This window comes from Alosa alosa, chromosome 16 (assembly GCF_017589495.1).
Source record: "Alosa alosa isolate M-15738 ecotype Scorff River chromosome 16, AALO_Geno_1.1, whole genome shotgun sequence".
In the NCBI taxonomy this organism is placed as follows: domain Eukaryota; kingdom Metazoa; phylum Chordata; class Actinopteri; order Clupeiformes; family Clupeidae; genus Alosa; species Alosa alosa.
In genome coordinates this window covers 32,359,204-32,379,663 of record NC_063204.1, presented here as the reverse complement: position 1 = coordinate 32,379,663, position 20,460 = coordinate 32,359,204, and the positions used below count along the sequence as shown (strand labels likewise).

Sequence of the window (20,460 nt, the reverse complement as noted above, 5' to 3'; positions counted from 1 at the left end):
TAGCAGTTGCAACTGTCTTTATTGTTGTATAACAGTTCACAACAAGGCAGCAGGTCATGGCAGGCAAACTATCCAGAGGGCAGGCAATACTCAGGGTCAGGATTCTTTCTTATTCTCAAATTCAGATTGCGTTAGGGGCACGGGATTATTAGCCAATTTCAACCGGAGAGATTTAATTTTGTCGGACATTTCATTTTTTTTTTCGGCCAATGTCCAGCAATTACCGGACAACGGAAACCCTGGTCAGCAGCCTTTTAACTGTGTTAGTGTTACAATTGCAAGGATTCCCTCACTTCCCTTAAAAAATAATCGTTTATCCCAGCCCTAGTCCCACAATAAGATTCACAAAGCACGACCCACAGAAACAACTGTGACAAACTGACAAACTGAACTGGAAAGGGCAGGATATAAATGTATGTATTGAATGTAAAGCAGTCCCCTGTACAGTTAGCCGTTCCAGAGTAATCCAGTTTTGAATTTGCAGCAAATTTCGACATGCATGGATGTCTCCAAATTTGGGCTTTAAGTTTTACAATGTGTTTAAATTGTTCTACATGATTTCATAATGGGCCAAATACAAAATATATGTTACAAATATCGCCTAGATATCGGTAAATATTAAAATCAGAGGACAGCTGACTAAGAGTTTGTGAAAGTAGCCTTAATGATCACAAAATGCTAAGCATGCATCTAGGCTATTTGAGTTTCTTAAAGGAGACATATTATACCTCTTTTTAAACAAGTTAGAATATGTCTATGGGCTATACAAAACATGTTCATAGTTCAAGTTTTTTGCACAAAATCAATCTCGCATAAAGAGATCTCTGCAGCCTCTATTCTTGCCAGCTTCAGTCCCTTTCAGAATGAGCCGTTTAAGGACTCTGTCACTTTTATGCAAATAAGCTACTGATGGCCACGCCCCACCTGTCAGATTGTTTACGCTGTTCGTTTTCTTCACGTGAAAACCTCCACTGCTTGGGTGAAAATGACGGAATACAGAGGCGCACTCTAGCCCAACATTTTCGACCCAGAGTCGGACCCAGATCAAGATGAAGAGGAGCCACCTGCAAAAACACCTTCACGAATGCTGCAAGCAGTTTCTAAATGGTTTGTTAACTTTTTAAATCAATGTATTTGCTATCTCTCCTACGTGCCAAATTAGTCTTGGCTATTAGCCTTTACCCTGTTCAGCCTGTTACGAAGTAAACGTAATGTAATTTTGCGTGACAAAGCCAGTCTTTTTACAATATTTAACATTTGCTTGTATTTGAAGCTTAACTAAATTCACAGCACTTGATTAGCTTTTATTATTATTATTTTAATTATTATATAGGTGTGCTTGTGGAAATTGTTGGGCAATGCCAACTGAGGCAGAGTATATGCTGCCAGGAGATTACAAAGGTAACTTTTCTAAGCTACAGAAAGGCCTGCAAATACCGTGTTACTAACTTATTTACAAATGAGCTAGCGAGTATGCTGCCATATTACTCACTCATTTACGAATAATGCCAGGGACTGTGCTAGCATACCTTACCATTATAGATCACACGACGTCTGCAGCAGACGGGTTTATACCCGGTGTGCCTGAATGTTTATTCTCTTCAGAACGCACTGAACATATACAGAGCTGACCATGGGGCCTTACGGCTACGGGGAATAGAGCAGTATGTGTTATTTATTAAGCTACTTATTAGTTTTTCCCAGTATTTATGAGAAGTGACAGGCTACCGTTTTTATCAGCAAAAGCAGATGTTAGTCTTACTAATGTCTAGGTCACTAATGGCCTTACACACCAACACATGCCCCAATTGTTGTTTTCTTTCTTTTTATGTATGGCTATTGTCTGCAAATTCAGCAGGTATCAAACATACACTCATGACACATTTAAGACATTACAATATATTTATTACACAAAACAGAAATAAAACATTACATTTGCAATATGACAATTGCACTTTTGACAGAACTGACAGATTATGTAACCTTTTTTTTTTTTGTCGTTACAGATAGCTTGCCTACAGGAGCTTTGTCAGTTGGTGTTGGGGATTCCTTGGATGCAGAATAAGGGTCGTCATCCCGTCATGTGTGGTCCTGCGTGTTCGTCAGGAGTTTCCTGACAGCCAAGGACAATACGTGGGCTTCAAACTGCCTCCCCTGGATTGAAGCGAGACACATAGTTGGCGATCACCTCCTCCTTCTCTGGGTGCTCAAACTCTGAGGACAGGTCCGGAGGAATGCTTATTTTCAGGAGTTCCTCCCTGTATGCTTCTTGGTCCACAAAGACCTCGCCCATGATGAAGCCCATCAAGTCTTCCACGTACCCTGTGCAACATTTCACACTTCGTAACTATGTACATAGTTTGTAAAGTATTTCATTGTACATTTATTTATTAACTATGTACATAGTTTGTAAAGTATTTCATTGTACATTTATTTATTGTTTTGTTCATTGTAAAGACACCATAGTGCAATAGCATGCAAAATGAACAGATCTTTTATTGTAGATAAATAAAAAATGATGTAACTTACGGAATGTTGTCTCAGTTTTGATGGGTTTCACCCTGCACTCTCCCTTCCTGTACTTTGGGAAATGCATCCTGTAGAGAGGGTCCCCAGAGGATAAGGTGGCCTGGTCTTGTGCAGCATCCTCATTGTAATGCAGAGCAGCCAGGTAGAGTCTTGCGCAGTAAAGAGAAAACCAAACATAAAAATAATGGCATGCACATAATATGCACATTTACTTTGAGCTAAAAACTGAGGCTACAACTTCTTGCACTGTCAGTACTATATCTCTCTTTATTTACAACAGCAAACATTAGCCTAGACTAAGAGCTTACTGGCCACCTTCATTGTAGATAACATGACCATATCTAACTCATCAGTAAGGACAAAACGACTACAAATTGTGACAACCCCTTGCAGCTTAAATGAAATAGCGCTATAGGGGAAATGTGCAAACACTGGATAACGTTATAAAGTGAGGCTACAAGCTAACGTTAGCTTATACTAAAGGCGTTTAGCTGTTGGTCGCCTCAGTTGTGGATAACATGACAATATTTAATGGAGGTCTAGCGTCTACACAACATTTTAACAATCATTACTTTCAGATATTATTGACTGGGATTGTCAAATATGACTCGATCGGCTGCATTTGCAATTTGGAATGGAGAAAATGCTCACTCCAAGCAGATGCAGGGCTAACGTTAGCCGTAATGTTTGCGTTAGCTTGTGCTAAATGACAAAACACGTTAGTTCATGCGTAACTGCGATAGAAACACAAAAGTCATTATTTGAAAGTACTTACATGTCTCTTATCTTGTGACTTGCCACGGACAGTAGGTACAGATCTCTCTGTCAAACGAAGTTTCATGGCTAATCCCTCAGTGTACTGTCCTAGGTTTTCAAAGCAGTCTGCCTTGAAGTGGTTCACACACACAAGATTTTTGCCGACTGTTGCTGGAACATGGCCATCGAAAATGAAATGGAGCCACTCGGTTCTTCTGTTCTCTTTGGCTGGGAGAAAGTGCAAGGATTTGTGTTGTTCTGTGCAGCCAACAACACAACACTTCATGTGTGACTTGCTCTTGCTTGTAGCCATTGCGCTCGGTGTCCATGCTTGTTAAACCAGCAAACTAATGGCGGATCTTCAACTAATCGAGTGGGTGGGGGTTGAGAGGTGAGGGGTGGCGCCATGGTGGTTCTATGCAAATTTCCTTATTTTGACGTCCGTATAAGGGAGCCATTCAAATGGCTCATAGAAGCCTATGATTCCTGACATCAAAATCGTTCAACTGACTCAGAAAACGGATGGATGGCTTTTTTTCGCGCTTGGAGTGTTATTAGGAGCTGTAGAGACCCAAATGGAGGTACAAAAGGATGCAAAAAGTGAAATTTGCATAATATGTCCACTTTAAATTGTATCAATCAATACATGATTTCATAACAGGCCAAATATAAAACAAATGTTAAATATAGCCTAGATATCTGTAAATATTAGATGATCAGATGTTTACAGTTCTATGTAATATGTCATGTTTCATGTTTTTGTAATGTTTCATACAGTGATGCAGGTCTACTGCTGTGAATAGGCTAAATACAACTTTGATCATTTTTATAGCCTACTACTGTAAAGTTAACTTTGGCCTTGATGCCCTGATATGTGGCCTTTGTGCCCCCCACCAAATATGCCCAACTGAAGGCCAAGTGGCCTTGCCCCTAAAATGGTGAAATTCCAAGCCTGGGTCAGAGATAAAGTCCTACTGAAAATGTGAAAATCATTCAGTATGAACAAAAGTTTATGAATGGGATAAATTTACTCATCTAATTTGCATTATGATGTCACTGGATGGCAACCACTTCAAATTATGCACCTTTCAGGATACTGGATATATTTGAGTAGTTTTACTTTTATTTATTTTTTTCATTTCACCCACATAACAACTGAACAGGATAACAGGAAAATGTCAACCAACAATGGTAAACTATTACTATACAACTACAACTATACTATACAACAACAACTATACATTGCTACTGTACAATAAAGTAGCCTGGTCATACCCCTGCTGTCTGTACCACGTCCAGTACGGACACTTGTCACGATTACCACTGACACCTCTAGCTATGTTAGGCAGAGGGACGAAATAAGCATGGTATACTTAGTGGACACTGTCACGCAAAGACGCACCTCCTTTCACAGACTCACCGTGACCATCACTGTCAATAGACAATCGATCATAATCTCCAAAAGGCAGATATTCTCCTTCAGAATCAGAATAGGTGAATAACAGACCCAAGACTTCATCACATGTGAATTTTTTTTTCAACATTCTGCTTCAATTTGTACAAAGCTATGGCCTGCATCGCTTCCGCGTCATCACAAATAAATGCACATCCTCTTTGTATTTCTCGTGTGTAATCAAGTACTTCCTGAAAACTTTGTGCAGCGAATTTGGGCTTGAACCGAAGCTCTGGGTGTCTTGCCAACTAGTGGTGGAGAGTACAAATGAGATTTGTCACTGTACTTGGATCTATCGTCTGTTTTAATTACGGTGACGTTTGTCACAATTTTGCGACTTTGGCGGTTAGAGAGTTAGCCTTGTGATTGCTCGCTATGCTAACTTGCAAAACTCATCTTTCCAAATGAAACCAAATAGTACAAATTAACAAAAAACTACTTGATAATACACAAAAATAAAATCATTAAGCTCTCAACCCAAATTGGGTTGTTTTCAACCCAGCCACTGAGTCCAACACAGCATTGGGTTATCTTAACCCAGCAAATTGGGTTACTAAATTTAACCCAGCAATTGGGTTGGTTTGATACAACTGTTTAGTGGAATTCACGTAATGTTTGGGTTATATTTGTAACCAAATCCCAAAAAATCTACTGGTTGATTTTTAAAATACTGTGCTTTTACAAATACAGTTTTTATTTACTTACTTGAAGGTCACACCTTCTGTTAACAGCTTAAGGCCTGATTAGAAATGGCCAACAAAAGCCATGCAATGAAATAAAACAGTTCGACATAATTATTTATTTGATAGTATTCTTCATTTTTGAACAGATAGCTCAAAAAGCCTTGCGTTAATTCTTCAGGTGGGAAGTGTCAGGAATTTTCATACGAGAGACGCTCTCATTGGTGGTTAGTATATGAAGTAGGGAATTGACAGCAACATATCCAATCACATTATGAGAAATGCTGAATTTAACATAAACTGCGATGTTTGATTTTAAATGAATGTAAATTTAGCCGGGACTGTAAGCTGTCACACGTGGGTGCTCGATGTTTTCAGTGGGTGCCCGAGAGACGGAGCATCCACGGTATCGGTGCCTATGACAAGCGTATCTCGCGGTTGCATCCATTACAAACAAACATGCAATGTGAACGTCTGGGATTGGGAAGAGCACTAAATGCTCTACTGAATAAGCACAAAGTCAAACCTTTAAATGAAAAACACTCTTTAATAATCAAAAAAATAAACCGCTAATGAAGTAAACTTGTGACCATCAAAAATCGTTTATCGCCTGTAACTCCGGATAACAGGACGTAACAGGAAGGCATTTGGCTGAGCAAACGGAGGTTAATATGCTCTATATTTTGTCCAAATGATGTCTGTCTATCATCGCTGTAACTCGGAGAAAACCAGAATGTTTAATTTGTCCCATGTTTCTTCTACGGCTGCAAACGGGATTCACTCGCAGTTAACCAAATATTTCTTTATTAGGGCAGGGCAGGCATATTTCTGGCTATTAAATTATTTCTAAACCAGTCTGCTAAAGTTTGTAGTGAAATCTGTGTAGGGTTTTCCAGGCTCCATTTCTTTTTACGAGACACCCTGCTCACTTGAGCCATCTACCGGTTGTTTGGGTTGTTGCAGCGTCACACTGGGAAAATACAAATTAAAGTTGCGTGATCCCACGCGCGGACCGCGAGTGAAGCTGGCCAAGTCGAAGCACTGCCCACTGTACGTTCTTAGATTAAAAGTGTTCACGTCAAATTATTGTCTAGGTGTAGGTGGTCATAACATAAATTAGTATCAACATGATAGCCTATTGTCTCCCATAAGTCCCAAAGTGTTTGAAATAAAATGATCTGAAATGCAATGGCTTTTAATTCAATTTATGCCTAGTATTTAATCTGTGTAGCACACAGTTGATTTGACATTCATGAACAATCGTCGACACATGAAGCAGTTTTAATTATTAGCTGCCTAGGCTACAGAATAATTATCCTTTGGCTTGCATCAGATATAATATAGCCCACTGGCAAAGCTGTCACTGAACAGCCTACCAAATGTGCATGACCCTTTATCAGCAGTAGACATATGTCTTTCATCAAAGATTATAACTAAAAATGCCATTATCAAGGTGATCAACAATGTAGCCTTAATACTTCGTATGGGAAGCGAACACGCAAGAATGTAATTTCTTTCCTATGTCGTTACACCACCACCGAATGTACGTATGTGACGTAGAGTAGCATGATTCCTAGAACCACATGCATGTGAAGTTAAAACATTTTTGATCGCATAATCTTCATACATTCTTTGGAGCTAGTGAATGTGTACATCCATGCTTAGTGACACTGTCGGAAAAAAACATTTCTAGGCCTACTTATATATTTTAAGTTGTAGGCTACAGGTGACGAGAGCACAGGTTGACGGAACCATCTTTTGGACTCGTTTTCCAACTGATTTTTTTTTTTTGCAACACAGCTTAAAGGGGTGGTTCAGGATTTTGGACATAGGACCTCATTTCCAAGTAAGCAAGTGTGATATTTATCAGTGGAGACCGTTTTCAACACGTTTCATCAAGTCCTTCTAATTGCAGAGTTCGCAGGTGCTAGGCTAAGCGCCAAGTCAACGGTATGTGCTAGCCTGCCACTAAAAACAGTCTTACCCACTCCAAAGTACACCCAAGGCAAATAAATTATAACGCCAGACTATCGATGTAAATGTCTGTATTGATAGTTTTATTTCTAACATTATTCTATCCTTGCATTTCAACGATCGCATTACATTTTGAGGGACTAGTGTCTTAGCAGCGGGCGGAATTATACTTGCTCCAGTTAGTAGTACTGCCAATAAGTAAACAGTAAAGCCGCACTCCAATGGGGATACCTAGTAGTAGCCTTGGTAATTTCAGTCCGCCCGCTGAGATGCAAAATGACTACTACCAACTTCAGGGAACAAAGTATAACTATTGCAACGATCGAGGGGGTAGTTGTATTTCTTACACTATTCTATCAACACAGACATTTACATCGATTGTCTGGAATTTGCCTCGAGTGTCCTTTGGAGTAGGTAAGACTGTTTTTAGTGGCAGGCTAGCACATACCGTTGAATTGCGCTAGCCTAGCACCTGCGAACTCTGCAATTAGAACGACTGGATGAAACGTGTTGAAAACGGTCGCCACTGATAAATATCACACTTGCTTACTTGGAAATGAGGTCCTATGTCCAAAATCCTGAACCACCCCTTTAATTTAGCTTGAAAGTTAACCTGCTACGGAGCAGGTTAGTTCTGTGCAGGGCTTGAAAAACGAAATTATTTTTCAAACGTTCCGTTCCGAACGGTTCAGGTAGGCCTATGTTTAACGTTTTCGTTCTTGCATGCGTTCCGCCACCAACATATCGGTCCTGAACCGGTTCGGAACGCAAAATATTGTTCGTTCTTAAAGTTCCGGCAGTGTTTGGCGGGCCTATTAAGTCTATTTTTGTGGACGTTACCTTAGAATAGACGTACTCATTATTTCCCCTTGATTTAGCCTATACCGTAGCTATGCCAAAAAATAATAAATCACAGGCGGCATCCAAAAACATTCAGATGGGCTATCCATCCCATAGCCTACAGACTTACTGTAGGCCTAACCTATGCCTATAAATAATTTCTTATCAAAAATATTTCTGGATACGTGCTAAACTCCTTACCTGGTTTTATCCATATGGAGATCTTCAAAGGCTTGTGCTATAATTCCAACCCTGTTTATAAACGAACCTGTCTGTTGCTGACAAGGCCTATCTCAAATTTCCCGTTTAACTCTTCTACATAGAATAGGCTATAATTGCGCAAACATTTCAAATCCCGACTTTAAAACGACAAGGCATGGACAGGCAAAATAGGCTATTACGCATAGGCTATTATGCATAAGGCTACAAACAATTTCCAAATCAGTTTCAGTAGCCTACGCTACGAGCTGGCCTAAGATCCAAAGTGGCAGACGGATAGGTAGTTGGCTACATAGCGGCTTGTTAGCTCACATTAACAGAGTAGATGCGGGCTTGTTTTTCGCACAACCGGAAATAGTCTCCCTGACATAGGATATGCTTTTGTGAAATTTTATAAAATATATAGAGAACGAAAAAAAAATGTTATTAACCGGTTTTGTGGATTTCAGAATAACGTTTCTGTTCCGGAACAGTTGAAGACCATTTTGTTTTCGTTTCCGTTTCCGCACAAAATCAAAACCGGCCACCACACATTGATGTTCTATGTTGTAGGCCTACTGTTTAAATTAAAGATAAGATCAAATAATTTCATTGAGCTGCACCTTTTACTCACACAGCCTTTCCTCGCCCCGCCCGCTCTCTCTCGTAACGAGCCCGCTGCTCCTCCTCTGCATGTGCATTTAACAAAATATTCACGATTGTTGAAGGATTGTTGTTGCCATATAGAAGCACTGCATAGAACACAGTGGGCTAAATTGCTATTAAATCCGCTTAGCATCGTGACCATGCTGCGCAAATTTGCAGCATTAAAACTGCTGAATTAAAGTTAAAGTAAACTCTGCTAAGGTCTTATCACAACATAGTACATTGAGGAGACTAAGTTAAGTTACAGTATGCAATCAAGTATCTCAAAGCTAACGTTAGAATACTGTTTGGGTGTCAAGTTTAGCATGCTTACTTGCAGCTGCTTATTCTTTACTCATGCAGGGCTCATTTTATTGACTCTGAATGTTTGCAAAATCCCAATGTAAATGGAAAAGTGTTTTCCAAGACTCAAAAGTGCTTGTCCAAAGGAGAAGTACGAACCGCTATTTGAACTAACTACGTTATGAATTGCATCCACTAGGGTTGGGCACCAAAACACGGTTCTAATATGGCACCGGTGCCGACGCAAACGGTAGTAACTGCATGGAATAACAACATGGATTTCGGTTCCTCATTTCGGTCCTTAAATAGCGTTTTTTTTATTTATTTTTTTATACGAGGCATCACTGCATGTCATGCGCTATCTCTAACGTCTTGCTCTGATAGCAACACATCCAGATACAGTTAGCTAACATATGATAAACACTGGATGTATAAACCAGAGGGGTGCACCACATATGCGAGTGGACAGTGTTTGACAGCTTGCGTGAGCCCAAGTAGCTTACTTTAAAGCGATATCGCAAGCTCCTGTCAAAATCTAGTAGTGGGCCTAACTACACACAAGCAAAAGGCTATGAAACAACATCAACAGTAGGCTAGCCTATACGTTACACAATATCCTTGCTAATGCGCTAACTGACATTTATTTGAAATGTTATCAGCAAAGTTGTAAGGTGAAAACTTTATTTCACGGTGTGTTAAACTCAGCTGACTGGTGTTAGCGCATAGCCATAGTTGCTGTTGCTAGCGCTGGGAATCTAAACACTTCAACACCGACATGTAGCCTAACATGTTCAAAATTACTGTGTGTTATGGGTTAAGACATGACATTTCTTGAAGCATTTGGGAACACACTGAATTAACTGGAAAGTAGAGTCCCTGTTAGATTAGCTTGCTTGCAAATGCCGTTGTCCATGACCTGGCAGTTTTATGGCAAGCGGTTTTAACATAGCCTACCTTATGGCAAACCGCCTACACTGGGTAAACTTGAAATAGCAGAGCTTACCATTGTGTGTGCATGCATGGCAAGCTGTTTTAACATTTAAATGTATTACTCGTAGGAGCAATGAGATATTGATAGTAAAATGTCTTATCAATTAAAAAAAAAGCAATTCATGCTTTAGACCATTTTAATTTAAAACATTTTAAAAACAAAGTACCGGTTCAGGCACCGTTTCGGCACCGGCACCGTTTTAAAAGTATCTATTTAGCACCGGTATCGGATAAAACCCAAACGATACCCAACCCTAGCATCCACACATCAGCAGCCTTTTAACTGTGTTAATGTTAATTGCAAGGATTCCGACACAAAATCTTAAAATGACAGGCACTCAATTAGACATACACTACTGAACTTTATTGAATGCTACCTCTGACTAAGAATGCATTACTTTGCACTTGTATAGTCTTTTATTTTGGAATCTTAAGAGCAATAAACATATATTGCAATGTTAAACAATTCATGTTTTTTTCATTCAGATGTGTAAATAAACATGTATAAGTTGCTATTAGTGAATTAATGGGCAGGTAATCGATAATCGAATCAAAATCGAATCGGACTGAAAAAATGAATTGTTAGATTAATCGATGCATCGAAAAAAATAATCGCTAGATTAATCGTTTAAAAAATAATCGTTTATCCCAGCCCTATTTAGAGTGTAGTTGAATAACTACAGTTCGGTGGGTAAAATGGACATACAGAGAACCTCCAAGTCCCATTGACACCTCTTTCCTATGCAAATCTCAAAACTTGAAACTGCCGCTGTAAAACGGGCGAATCACAATGAAGCTAATAGTAGACGTCAACTCGGGGGCTGTACCTTATTTGGCTCTGGTCTACCTTTGTAACGCCACCTAAATTTACATACAGCTCACTTCCCCCTTGAATTTCCCCTTGGGGATTAATAAAGTATCTATCTATATCTATCTAGACTCCTTCACCGGAAGTTTGATGACACCGGACTTCAGTAGACTAGATAATCAAAGGCGGCCATATTTGCAGATAAAAATCATTTGTTTGGCTTGATGCTTGGATTTTGTTAAAGTAAGCGAGAAATAGAAAAGCCTTTTATTGTAATCCTAAAACACATCGCAAATGTTGATGTTGACAAGTTAGCTAGCTTGCAAGCTAATGTTAGCAAGACTTCACTGTTTTGAATGGACACCTCTTGTGAATCCAAACATCTTTATGATAACCTAAGATTGTGAGCTGTGAGTTCCCTGTGAATTTTACACTCTGTGCAGTGGGTAGGTAGTAGGGAATTCAGCGTAGGGACCCTTGTGATCCTTAGCTAACATGCTAGTGAATCACCAATTGGTACTGCATTGTAAAGGCTTCAACTTGCCTTGTTTTTGAACACCTCTCTGTGTCCAGATGCCACTGACACTGTAATCAACTGCTGTACTATGTAGCTATGTTCGCTAGCCAAAGCAAACAAGTGAACAAACAAATTTCTCATATGTGATGGACCTTTTACCAAAGCCGAGCCTCCGAGCTAAATATAGCACGCATTGCCACAGCAAACTGAACTGATGCTGAATGCTTTGATGCTGATGCTTTGGTGGGCTGAATAAGTTGATATTGAAGTTCTAAACAGCACCCAATTTATTACAACCTCATTTATAAGAGGCCCAGGTTGTTGGACAGCAAAATAAGTTGTAGATATTACGTTTGTAGTTTTTTTTTTTTTTTAGGGATTATGGGTTTTTTCACAACAGTAGCGAGTGTCTGGGGGTTATGCTTTGTGTCTAGGCCGAAGAGAAGTAGAGAAAACGTACAAAAGAACAATACTTGAGTCAGAAACATTTAATTCCAATCTTTGAGGGACTGGTTCTTCCTCACTATCTGATTCCTTCTCCAATTCTGGCTCAATCATGCTAGTCTTTTCTTCCGGGTGGGAGGGCACTAGTTTGAAATTTAAAATCATTGGAGTTGGCCCCAGCTGTGGCACAACTGGCTGGGGCACCTGCACCGTACGCCGGTGAGCCGGTTTGATTCCCGCCACATGGTCCTTTTCGGATCCCACCCCGACTCTCTCTCCCACTCACTTCCTGTCACTCTCCAGTATCCTGTCGCATTAAAGGCATAAAAGCCCCCAAAAAATATACTTTAAAAAAAAAAAATCATTGGAGTTCCTTTGAACCAATCACTAAAGAAGTTTCTCTGCATCACGCCCTTAGCAATCATTAGGGGGATTCGACTTCATGTAGCCGCCTGCAGCCGTCTTAAGCTGACTGCATAAAGTGATTATTTCTGAGATTCTGATACGTTTTCAACCCGGACTTGTGCATACGTCATGGTTAAAAACGTATCAAAATCTCTAGTTATTAATTCACAGGACATTCAGTCCTTTTACTAACTCAACAGTTATGAAGAAATATGTATATGTAACTGACTCATCCCGAAACTACATAGATTACCAACACAATTTGCTTCCAATACCCCAGTATAGAGGACTAATTTAGCTCGTAGCTAACACTTAAAGTTACCATAACCTCCATAACCAATCATCGTTAGCTTACTAACTAGCTAATGTTAACTGTGGAACTTAGGTATAACCAAAGATCCTTGACTGCTCTGCTTTAACCCTCTCTGGTATAACATAGCCAATTATGTCATCTTAGTGCAGGGAATAAGTTTAGCTTAAGTTTTGATGTTATAACATGTAAAGTTAAAGGTGCGATTTGTAGGATTGTTACAGAACGTTCTGTAGACCAAAATCAAAACACTGGTGAATGTTCTCAAGACTACCAGACGCGAGCCTCTTCTGGGTTGCCAGATGTAATGAAGACTTAACTACCGTTAGTTGGCCTGCAGCTGCTTTAACGTTTCTCCAACCATGACCCAGCTACACATTACGGAAACAGTGAAAACAAAAAATACCTCTCTAACCAACGTAACATATTTAGCTGAAGTTAGCGATACAGATGAAGTTTAGCCTAACCTGTTGTGGATAATTATGGCCAGCTCTGCGTCAGACTTGATATTCTTCGTTTGACGAAGACGTCACCATCTCAGGAAGCTCCTCCAATGTCCACTTAATTTGTTTCCTGTTTTAATTTTGGAAATTTGCCTGCCTCTCGTAGGCGTTCATGACTACAACTGACAGCTGTTGACAGTTGGCCTTTGCTAATTTGGCAACCCAAATAGGAGGACACGCTAGCTCATTATTAATACGCTATTCTAGAATTAATCGTTCAAAACATAAACGAAAATTCCAAGAGATTCCGCCCCGTAACTCATTTTTTTTCATGGGTTTTACGGAGTTTTACGGGTTAGAGTAATGTTGTCAAATAAGACATTACTTCAATTCATCGTGTTTCCTTACTCTCTGACAACATATGGTGATCATCTTTGGAATGGTTACAGTTTATTTTCCATTCTTTCCTACATACTGGACCTTTAAGCTTGCCAAACTTCATTCGTGACACTCCTGTTAGTAAACTGGAAAGAGCTAAAAATAAAAATGGAATGGTCGCCTAAATCCAACGTACACACAAATAAGTTTCACACCAACCTTATTTTTTTGCCTTTTATTCACATTTGCTCAAAGATTTCATAACTATATCAGCCCTTTTCACTCCCCACGTTGATGTATTCCAAATGGTCTGCTTCGGGGGCGGGGACTTAGCAAATTCAAAGATGCCCTCTGGTCGCTGGTTGGTCTGCCGTCCTGAAGCCGAAGTAAATGGGCAGAGCAAGCTATCCCAGACGGAGTACTGTAGGAAAATGAAATTGAGCGGAAGTACATAGACAGGCGGAGCCAGGATACAATCATGCATGACTCCATGTGTATTACCATAAGGCAGTGGGCTAAATTGGCTTTGGAGCATAGCTGTAAACTAGAAGTTGAAGTGAGTAGTCAAGTGCTGCAAGCTAATTACAGTGCATGGAAATGCACTGTTCTGTTATTCGAAGTCTTCGTCTTCTTCTTCTTCTTCTGCCAGCTGCTCAACTAGGCCCCCTCAAAAAGCCAATTAAACTGATTGTATCTGTATCAACTGCTTTCTGCTCAACTACTGTAGGCCAACTCTCTCTGTGTGTCTCCATTCTACAAGGATATAAGGCACATTCCATCCAACTTTCTATCCACCCATCTTCTTCAAACCATTCACTCATCCATCACTCATCCACTCATACAATAATAACCAATAACCTAACCTGTGACTTTATAATCAAATCAACCAATGCAGTCACTCTATGACACATTTCCAATTCTGCCCCCACTTGTGTGTGTGGCAATGACATGGTCTAGCCAGCTACATTAGAGAAGATGAATAGGCCTAACAGTTTCCCAAGAGAAAGTCTGAAACTGAAGTTCCTTTCAAGAACCTTCACTTAGGGTTCACTGTAAAACTAAGCAGACCAACAGAGTACATCTCAGTTATTTCCTTCGATGTTTTGTTTAAGGGCAATCATGTAGGCTAGCATTCCAAGTTACAGAATAGAAACTAATGTAATATGTGAAATCCCATAGAGATGCTAACGGTTAGCCTAATCGATACACGTAGATATTTAGAGCGAAATTGTTAAAACAACATTCACGATATTATCGCAGACGATATATCTCGCCCACCCTTAATCCACCCATTAAAGCCCCCCTGTGTAAGAAATTCTTCCATCTAGTGGTTAGGAGTTATATAGCAACCAACCTCTCAAGCGCTGACTCGTTTAGAACTACGGGAGCCGTCTCGCATCAAAACTGACACTGAGCACTGCGAACGGTGAGTGCCCAGACCCTACATTTTAATGTGGGGCTGGCTCGTCAGGCTAGGCTACTGCAGGACTTGGTTAAACTATATTGTTGCAAACTAAACTGAAATAACACGTTCAGCAACTTTGTGGTCTATTAGTCCTAGCAAAACTATGTTAGGTTAGGTTGTCAACTGTCTCTGGGTCTATAAACTAGAGATCAAGTAAGCTGGTGACAGATCACGAACAAGTTATTTCTCTTTATTTATTTTGTTGGAAAATACAATGTCAATGTCGGACTGTTAGGAAGATATGACTTGTAGAAAATGGGCTCGTAACTTACATTGCTGAATGTAGGGAAATTCTGCAGATGAATCCAAGCTAATGTTTTTCTATGCATGCAGACGCCAAAGACTGAGCTGTATTTCGTATATTATGTCCCTTGCTGGCCACCGGTACTTTAACATGGAGCACGTACACGGCGAGTCAACACGGCGCTATGTAAATGAGCATTTCTAAGCCAATAGGTATGCTTCAAGTTGTTGTTGGTGGTAATTAAACATGAATGGGGCCACATTTATGTATCGGAAATGTTGATTTGTTAACAAACAACTGAAAACGTTACACAGGGGACCTTTAAACTATATACGGGGCGGTGGTAGTGTAGTGGTTAAGGAGCTGGGCTAGCGTGCAGTAGCCTGAATTCCCGGCTTCCACCGTTGTGCCCTTGAGCAAGGCACTTAACCAGGGCCCTACACATTTTTTTTTCAGGAGCACTTGTGCGCCCAAGTTAAAACATTTAGGAGCACAGACAAAAATGTGGGCGCACAGTCAGTTCTGTACTTAACTTACACATAATCTAACATTATACTGCAGCTAACAGTTAAACATGCCAGTGCACCAATTGCGAATATTAAGAGTGACTGACAACATTTAGGCTACAGGAAACAGGATTTTAAAGATCAGTGCCTACTTTATTTTCAGTCTGTTCTATTTTCCTACATTTTGTTAATGTAAAATAATATAATACATTGCCATATTTGCATTTAGCCTGTATATCAAGTATCCTGCCAAATGTAGGCTAATTTATTTATTTGTGAATCCATCTATAGCTAATCCAAATATGCCCATGGTGACCTATCTAACTGCATACTGCCTAATAGGCTATTACTACTAAAACAGTCCATTTTCTCTTCCACAAAACCCAACATAGGCTAATCAAGGATATATGTTTTATACTTTTAGTTTTTATTTGAAATATCTGCATTGATGGGGGCAGTAGGCAAATGTTAGGCCTACTTTCGTTTTGCACTTCAACTTGTATTCGGTGTAAACAAACATGCATGCGTGGAAGCCTGGAGTTGTCAGTAGCGTTCTACCTTTGAATAAAATGGGAGTATTACGGGAGGGTACTTTTGTGCCGGTTCGCTATTGCTATATTTTGCATATTGCAGCCAATACGTCAACTGGGCTAAAAGGCATGTTAGGTTACCTTTCCTTCTCTCACTGCATTCTCAGAATCTCATCCTGTTCCTCCTATATCCAATGAATTCGGTGGATAGAAGAACTCATTTCTTCAATCTTTGCATCTTGGCTGGCTAGTCTAACTTTCCGCTTTTTCTGCGTGTCACAACGCGAAACTGCTAACGTTGATGGGAAGTGTAGTTTTTATGCTGCATTCGCGACGTGATTCTATGGTTTGCACCAGTAATGTTTCTCGATGTTGCGGTGTATTTTGTAGACAAACATTGACATGGTTAGAAGTGCGCCTAAATATTTTTTTGCACTCGCACGGCATCATTTTTACTCGCATGTGCGAGTGAAATGGGCGCACTGTAGAGCCCTGCACTTAACCCCAAGTTGCTCCAGGGACAATGTGATCCCTTGTAATATAGCTGACATATGTAAGTCACTTTGGTCAAGAAGTGTCTGCTAAATGTAAAAAATGTAATGTAATATACACCCATTAAACAATCTGCCTATCAACATCCATTGCACTATCTACATTCAACTTTTAAACTATACTCTGTCAGGCTTTAAGCATACAATCTGGCACTCTTAAGACTACAGATCCTGTTCAGCTGTTTCCTGTTCCCACAACTGTTTCAAAATAAAAATCTTCGCTACAATAATTCACTATTAAAAAATGTAACCATTTAAACTACTCAACTATTTAACTGTTCAGCCATTCCAACTGTCAATTATCATGACTCCTATGACCCCCGTCAACTCCCCGTTTCCTCTGCACACAACTGTTTCCAAATAGAGGTTTGTTTTTGCATTTTATGTTAATGTTTTGCATTTCCATGCACTGGTAATTCCTCTGAATTACATTTTCTAGTTAATTATTAATGTGGATGTCCAAAAAAACATGTGGTTGCTCTGATTGGTTATGTCTATCCAATTGCATGCAGAGGTATTTCTTCCCGTGTTGGTTGAAACACGCCCTATAATTCAGTCCAAATGGACCGACACCTGGCTATGTAAGACTAATAACCTAAAAGTTCAGTCATTTCAAGAGTTTTCACAATTATTAGGCAGGAATCACATCGAAAGTAATGCAGCCGTAATGCATGCCCAGACCATGATAATTAAAAGAAAAAGAATCTATCTCGTTGCTAGGTACATAAAAGGTCTATGCTTCCGTTGCGCTTTGAAAGTTGAACTAAGTTTAATGCTCAAATTGTTTGACAGTAGTGTAACGCTGCCACTCCAACTGTTACTCTGCCGAACCATAGAACAGTAGGATATCTGCCACTTTTCAATAAAAATTGTAAGTAAGTAAAATTGATTTTTATAGCACATTTATACACAGCTTACGCTGACTAAAGTGCTGTTTTTAAAACAGAAAGAAAAATACAATAAAATAAAAGTAAATAAAAATAGACATACATACATCTACACATTAAATAAGAAACAGCAAGACACAGAAAAGAAGCATAGCACGTCAGAGGGCAGAGAAGGCCAGTGAGGACAGGTGGGTTTTGAGCCTGGATTTAAAAGCAGTGATGGAGGGGGCAGCCCTTACATCTAGTGGCAGCTGATTCCACAAGCGTGGAGCAGCAACTGCGCAGGCTCTGTCGACTTTTTGCCTTAGCCAAGAGCAGAGGATGTGGAGAAGGTCTTTGTTGCCAGATCTAAGAGACCTGGGGGCTGAAAGGGGGTGTATGAGGTCAGAGATGTGGGGCCAGACCATTAAATGCTTTAAAAACCATTAGCAGAATCTTAAATTGGATCCTGAAATGGACTGGGTGCCAGTGAAGGGAGGCTAAGAGTGGGGTAATATATGCTCCAGTTTTTTGCTACGCACTATTTGCGTTCTGGACTATCAGAAGGCTTAACAATAGTGATTGGGAGAGACCTAGGTAAAGGAATTGCCGTAATCAAGCTATGATGTGACATGACTGACTTGTTCACAGAAAGGGTTTAAGCTTGGTGATGGTTCTCAACTGATGAAAGTTTATATTATAGATTGTGGACCAAAAAAGTCTACGTCTTGTCCAGAGTTTCCAATTTTTTCCTTTCAAATCACATTTTAGCGCAGATGAATTATAATAATATAAGTAATAAAAATCAATATGGTTCCCGAAACTTCATTGCATGGACACCTACAAATCAGAACAAATACAACTGGGATCAGGCAGAGTCTCTGCTTGAAACCCTAGAAATTATGCAATAACTAATGTTTTTAAATAGCTTAATATTCATGTAGTGTGTTTCTATTTACAGGCATCTCCAGTCAGCCTAATGATTGACAGACCAAGCATGAGAAGTTGAAGAACAAAGGAGTAAAAGCTTTTGAATCATCACAACTGTCATACCTAACGTTCTCTAAAACCTTTCGGATGATTTCATCACTAAGATACACACGCACACACTATACTGTACGACTTGCATTTATATTCCATTAACGCAATTTGGAAGAAGGGATTTTTATTGATGTTTATGATGTGAAATATTGGCAAAGGAAATCAAACACTTGTTCTTGTGAACTTATTGTATGATTTATTGTATATACTTAGACAATGCTTAATTTTTTGTTCATCAGAGAACACATTTTTAGCATTACAGCTAGACTGCTTTCTAACTAAATGTTAAATAATTTATGCATAAATGCATAATTTAGAACAATGCTTCAGGTCTCTGTCTAGTTGTATATTGTAGTAACATTTGCTCCAGTTATGTGCTGCACAGGTATGGTATTGGAGTCTAACATTGGATTATCTGGTTGTTATGTCTAACTTCACAATTTATTTCCAGGTCCTACTGGTCTTTCGTCCAGATTAGTTTACTAGTGCAGCCAGCCTGTTTTCACAACCTTTTCACCATCGCCTCCTTTTAGTGAAGGTAAAAAAAAAGAAATCTTAATTCTAACAGAGTAATTAGTCTGTGCAACCAGATGATATAATCAAGGGTAAATACTGTATTTTCCGGACTATAAGTCGCACTTTTTTTCATAGTTTGACTGGTCCTACAACTTATAGTCAGGTGCGACTTATATATCAAGATATATATAATTTAACATGTTTTGAAATATTAATTCATACTGACTGACATGAACCCTACATGAAACATTACCGTATACAGCCGCAAGAGGGCTCTCTAGGCTTGTGGAATGAGATCAGGTGCTTGGTGAACTTGGTGTCACCCCCGGGAAAATGTATTAAATATTGTTGTGTAAATGCACAAGTTCTGCCCACTTTCAGTCAGAGATTAGGGCTTGCACTATGCCTAAAACACACTTGCATACTGTAAATCCTCAAATAATGGCTGAGATTCTATTTATAGCCAGGCCTCAGATTCGGACAAATCAAGGCCGGCCCCCAAATAGCTTACAAGCCAGGTTAATAAGGTTGTCTACATTGTTTAGATTTAAGTCAATGAAATAAAAGAGCTCTTCTTAATATTTTACATTGTTGGTTGGTTTAATACTGTTGCCAATGAAAAGTCATTGTCCTACACCATGGGTCTCCAATACGTCGCTCTCAAGCTACCAGTCGCTTGCCGCCCCCTTCTGAGTTTCTATTCATGTATCATATCATCATATCATATTTATTCATTTTGTTCAGCACTCTGGAATTGTTCTTCATCTTTAATGAAGGACATGCGATGCCTACAGGGTTGAAATTATTACAACCATCACTGCATTTTTCCTTTTTTCCTTTTAAAGGGAATGCATAGGGTGTGACATGAAATGTAAACACGATAAGCAGTTTTAAGTTATAACTGTCTCCACTCTATTGTGTGCATGAGGGAACAATCCATGATATATTATTTACTATGAAATATGATTCATTAGCGTTATTATAATATGTTTCATATGTTATTTTGTTATTTTCACAGCCCTAATTTACGTCAAAAAAAGATCTACAGTGGGTCCCAGTTAAGTTTGG

The 20,460-nt window shown here is 39.5% G+C and overlaps 1 protein-coding gene and 1 long non-coding RNA gene across 2 annotated transcripts in view; one reads left to right on the top strand and one right to left on the bottom strand.

Annotated features, from left to right (window-relative positions):
- Positions 1–19,973, top strand: part of LOC125310007 (GTPase IMAP family member 4) — a 47,692-nt gene extending 27,719 nt beyond the window's left edge. The window contains exon 3 of the mRNA XM_048267166.1: positions 18,797–19,973. Within this exon, the coding sequence (XP_048123123.1) occupies positions 18,797–18,822 (26 nt within the window). The 3' untranslated portion in view covers positions 18,823–19,973. The remainder of the gene's footprint in view (positions 1–18,796) is intronic.
- On the bottom strand, positions 1,889–3,635 carry LOC125310008. Its single transcript, XR_007196225.1, has 3 exons — positions 3,305–3,635; positions 2,530–2,678; positions 1,889–2,322 (listed from the first exon to the last, which is right to left on the bottom strand). It is a non-coding gene; the product is annotated as an uncharacterized LOC125310008 (long non-coding RNA).
- Positions 19,974–20,460: the final 487 nt, after the last annotated feature.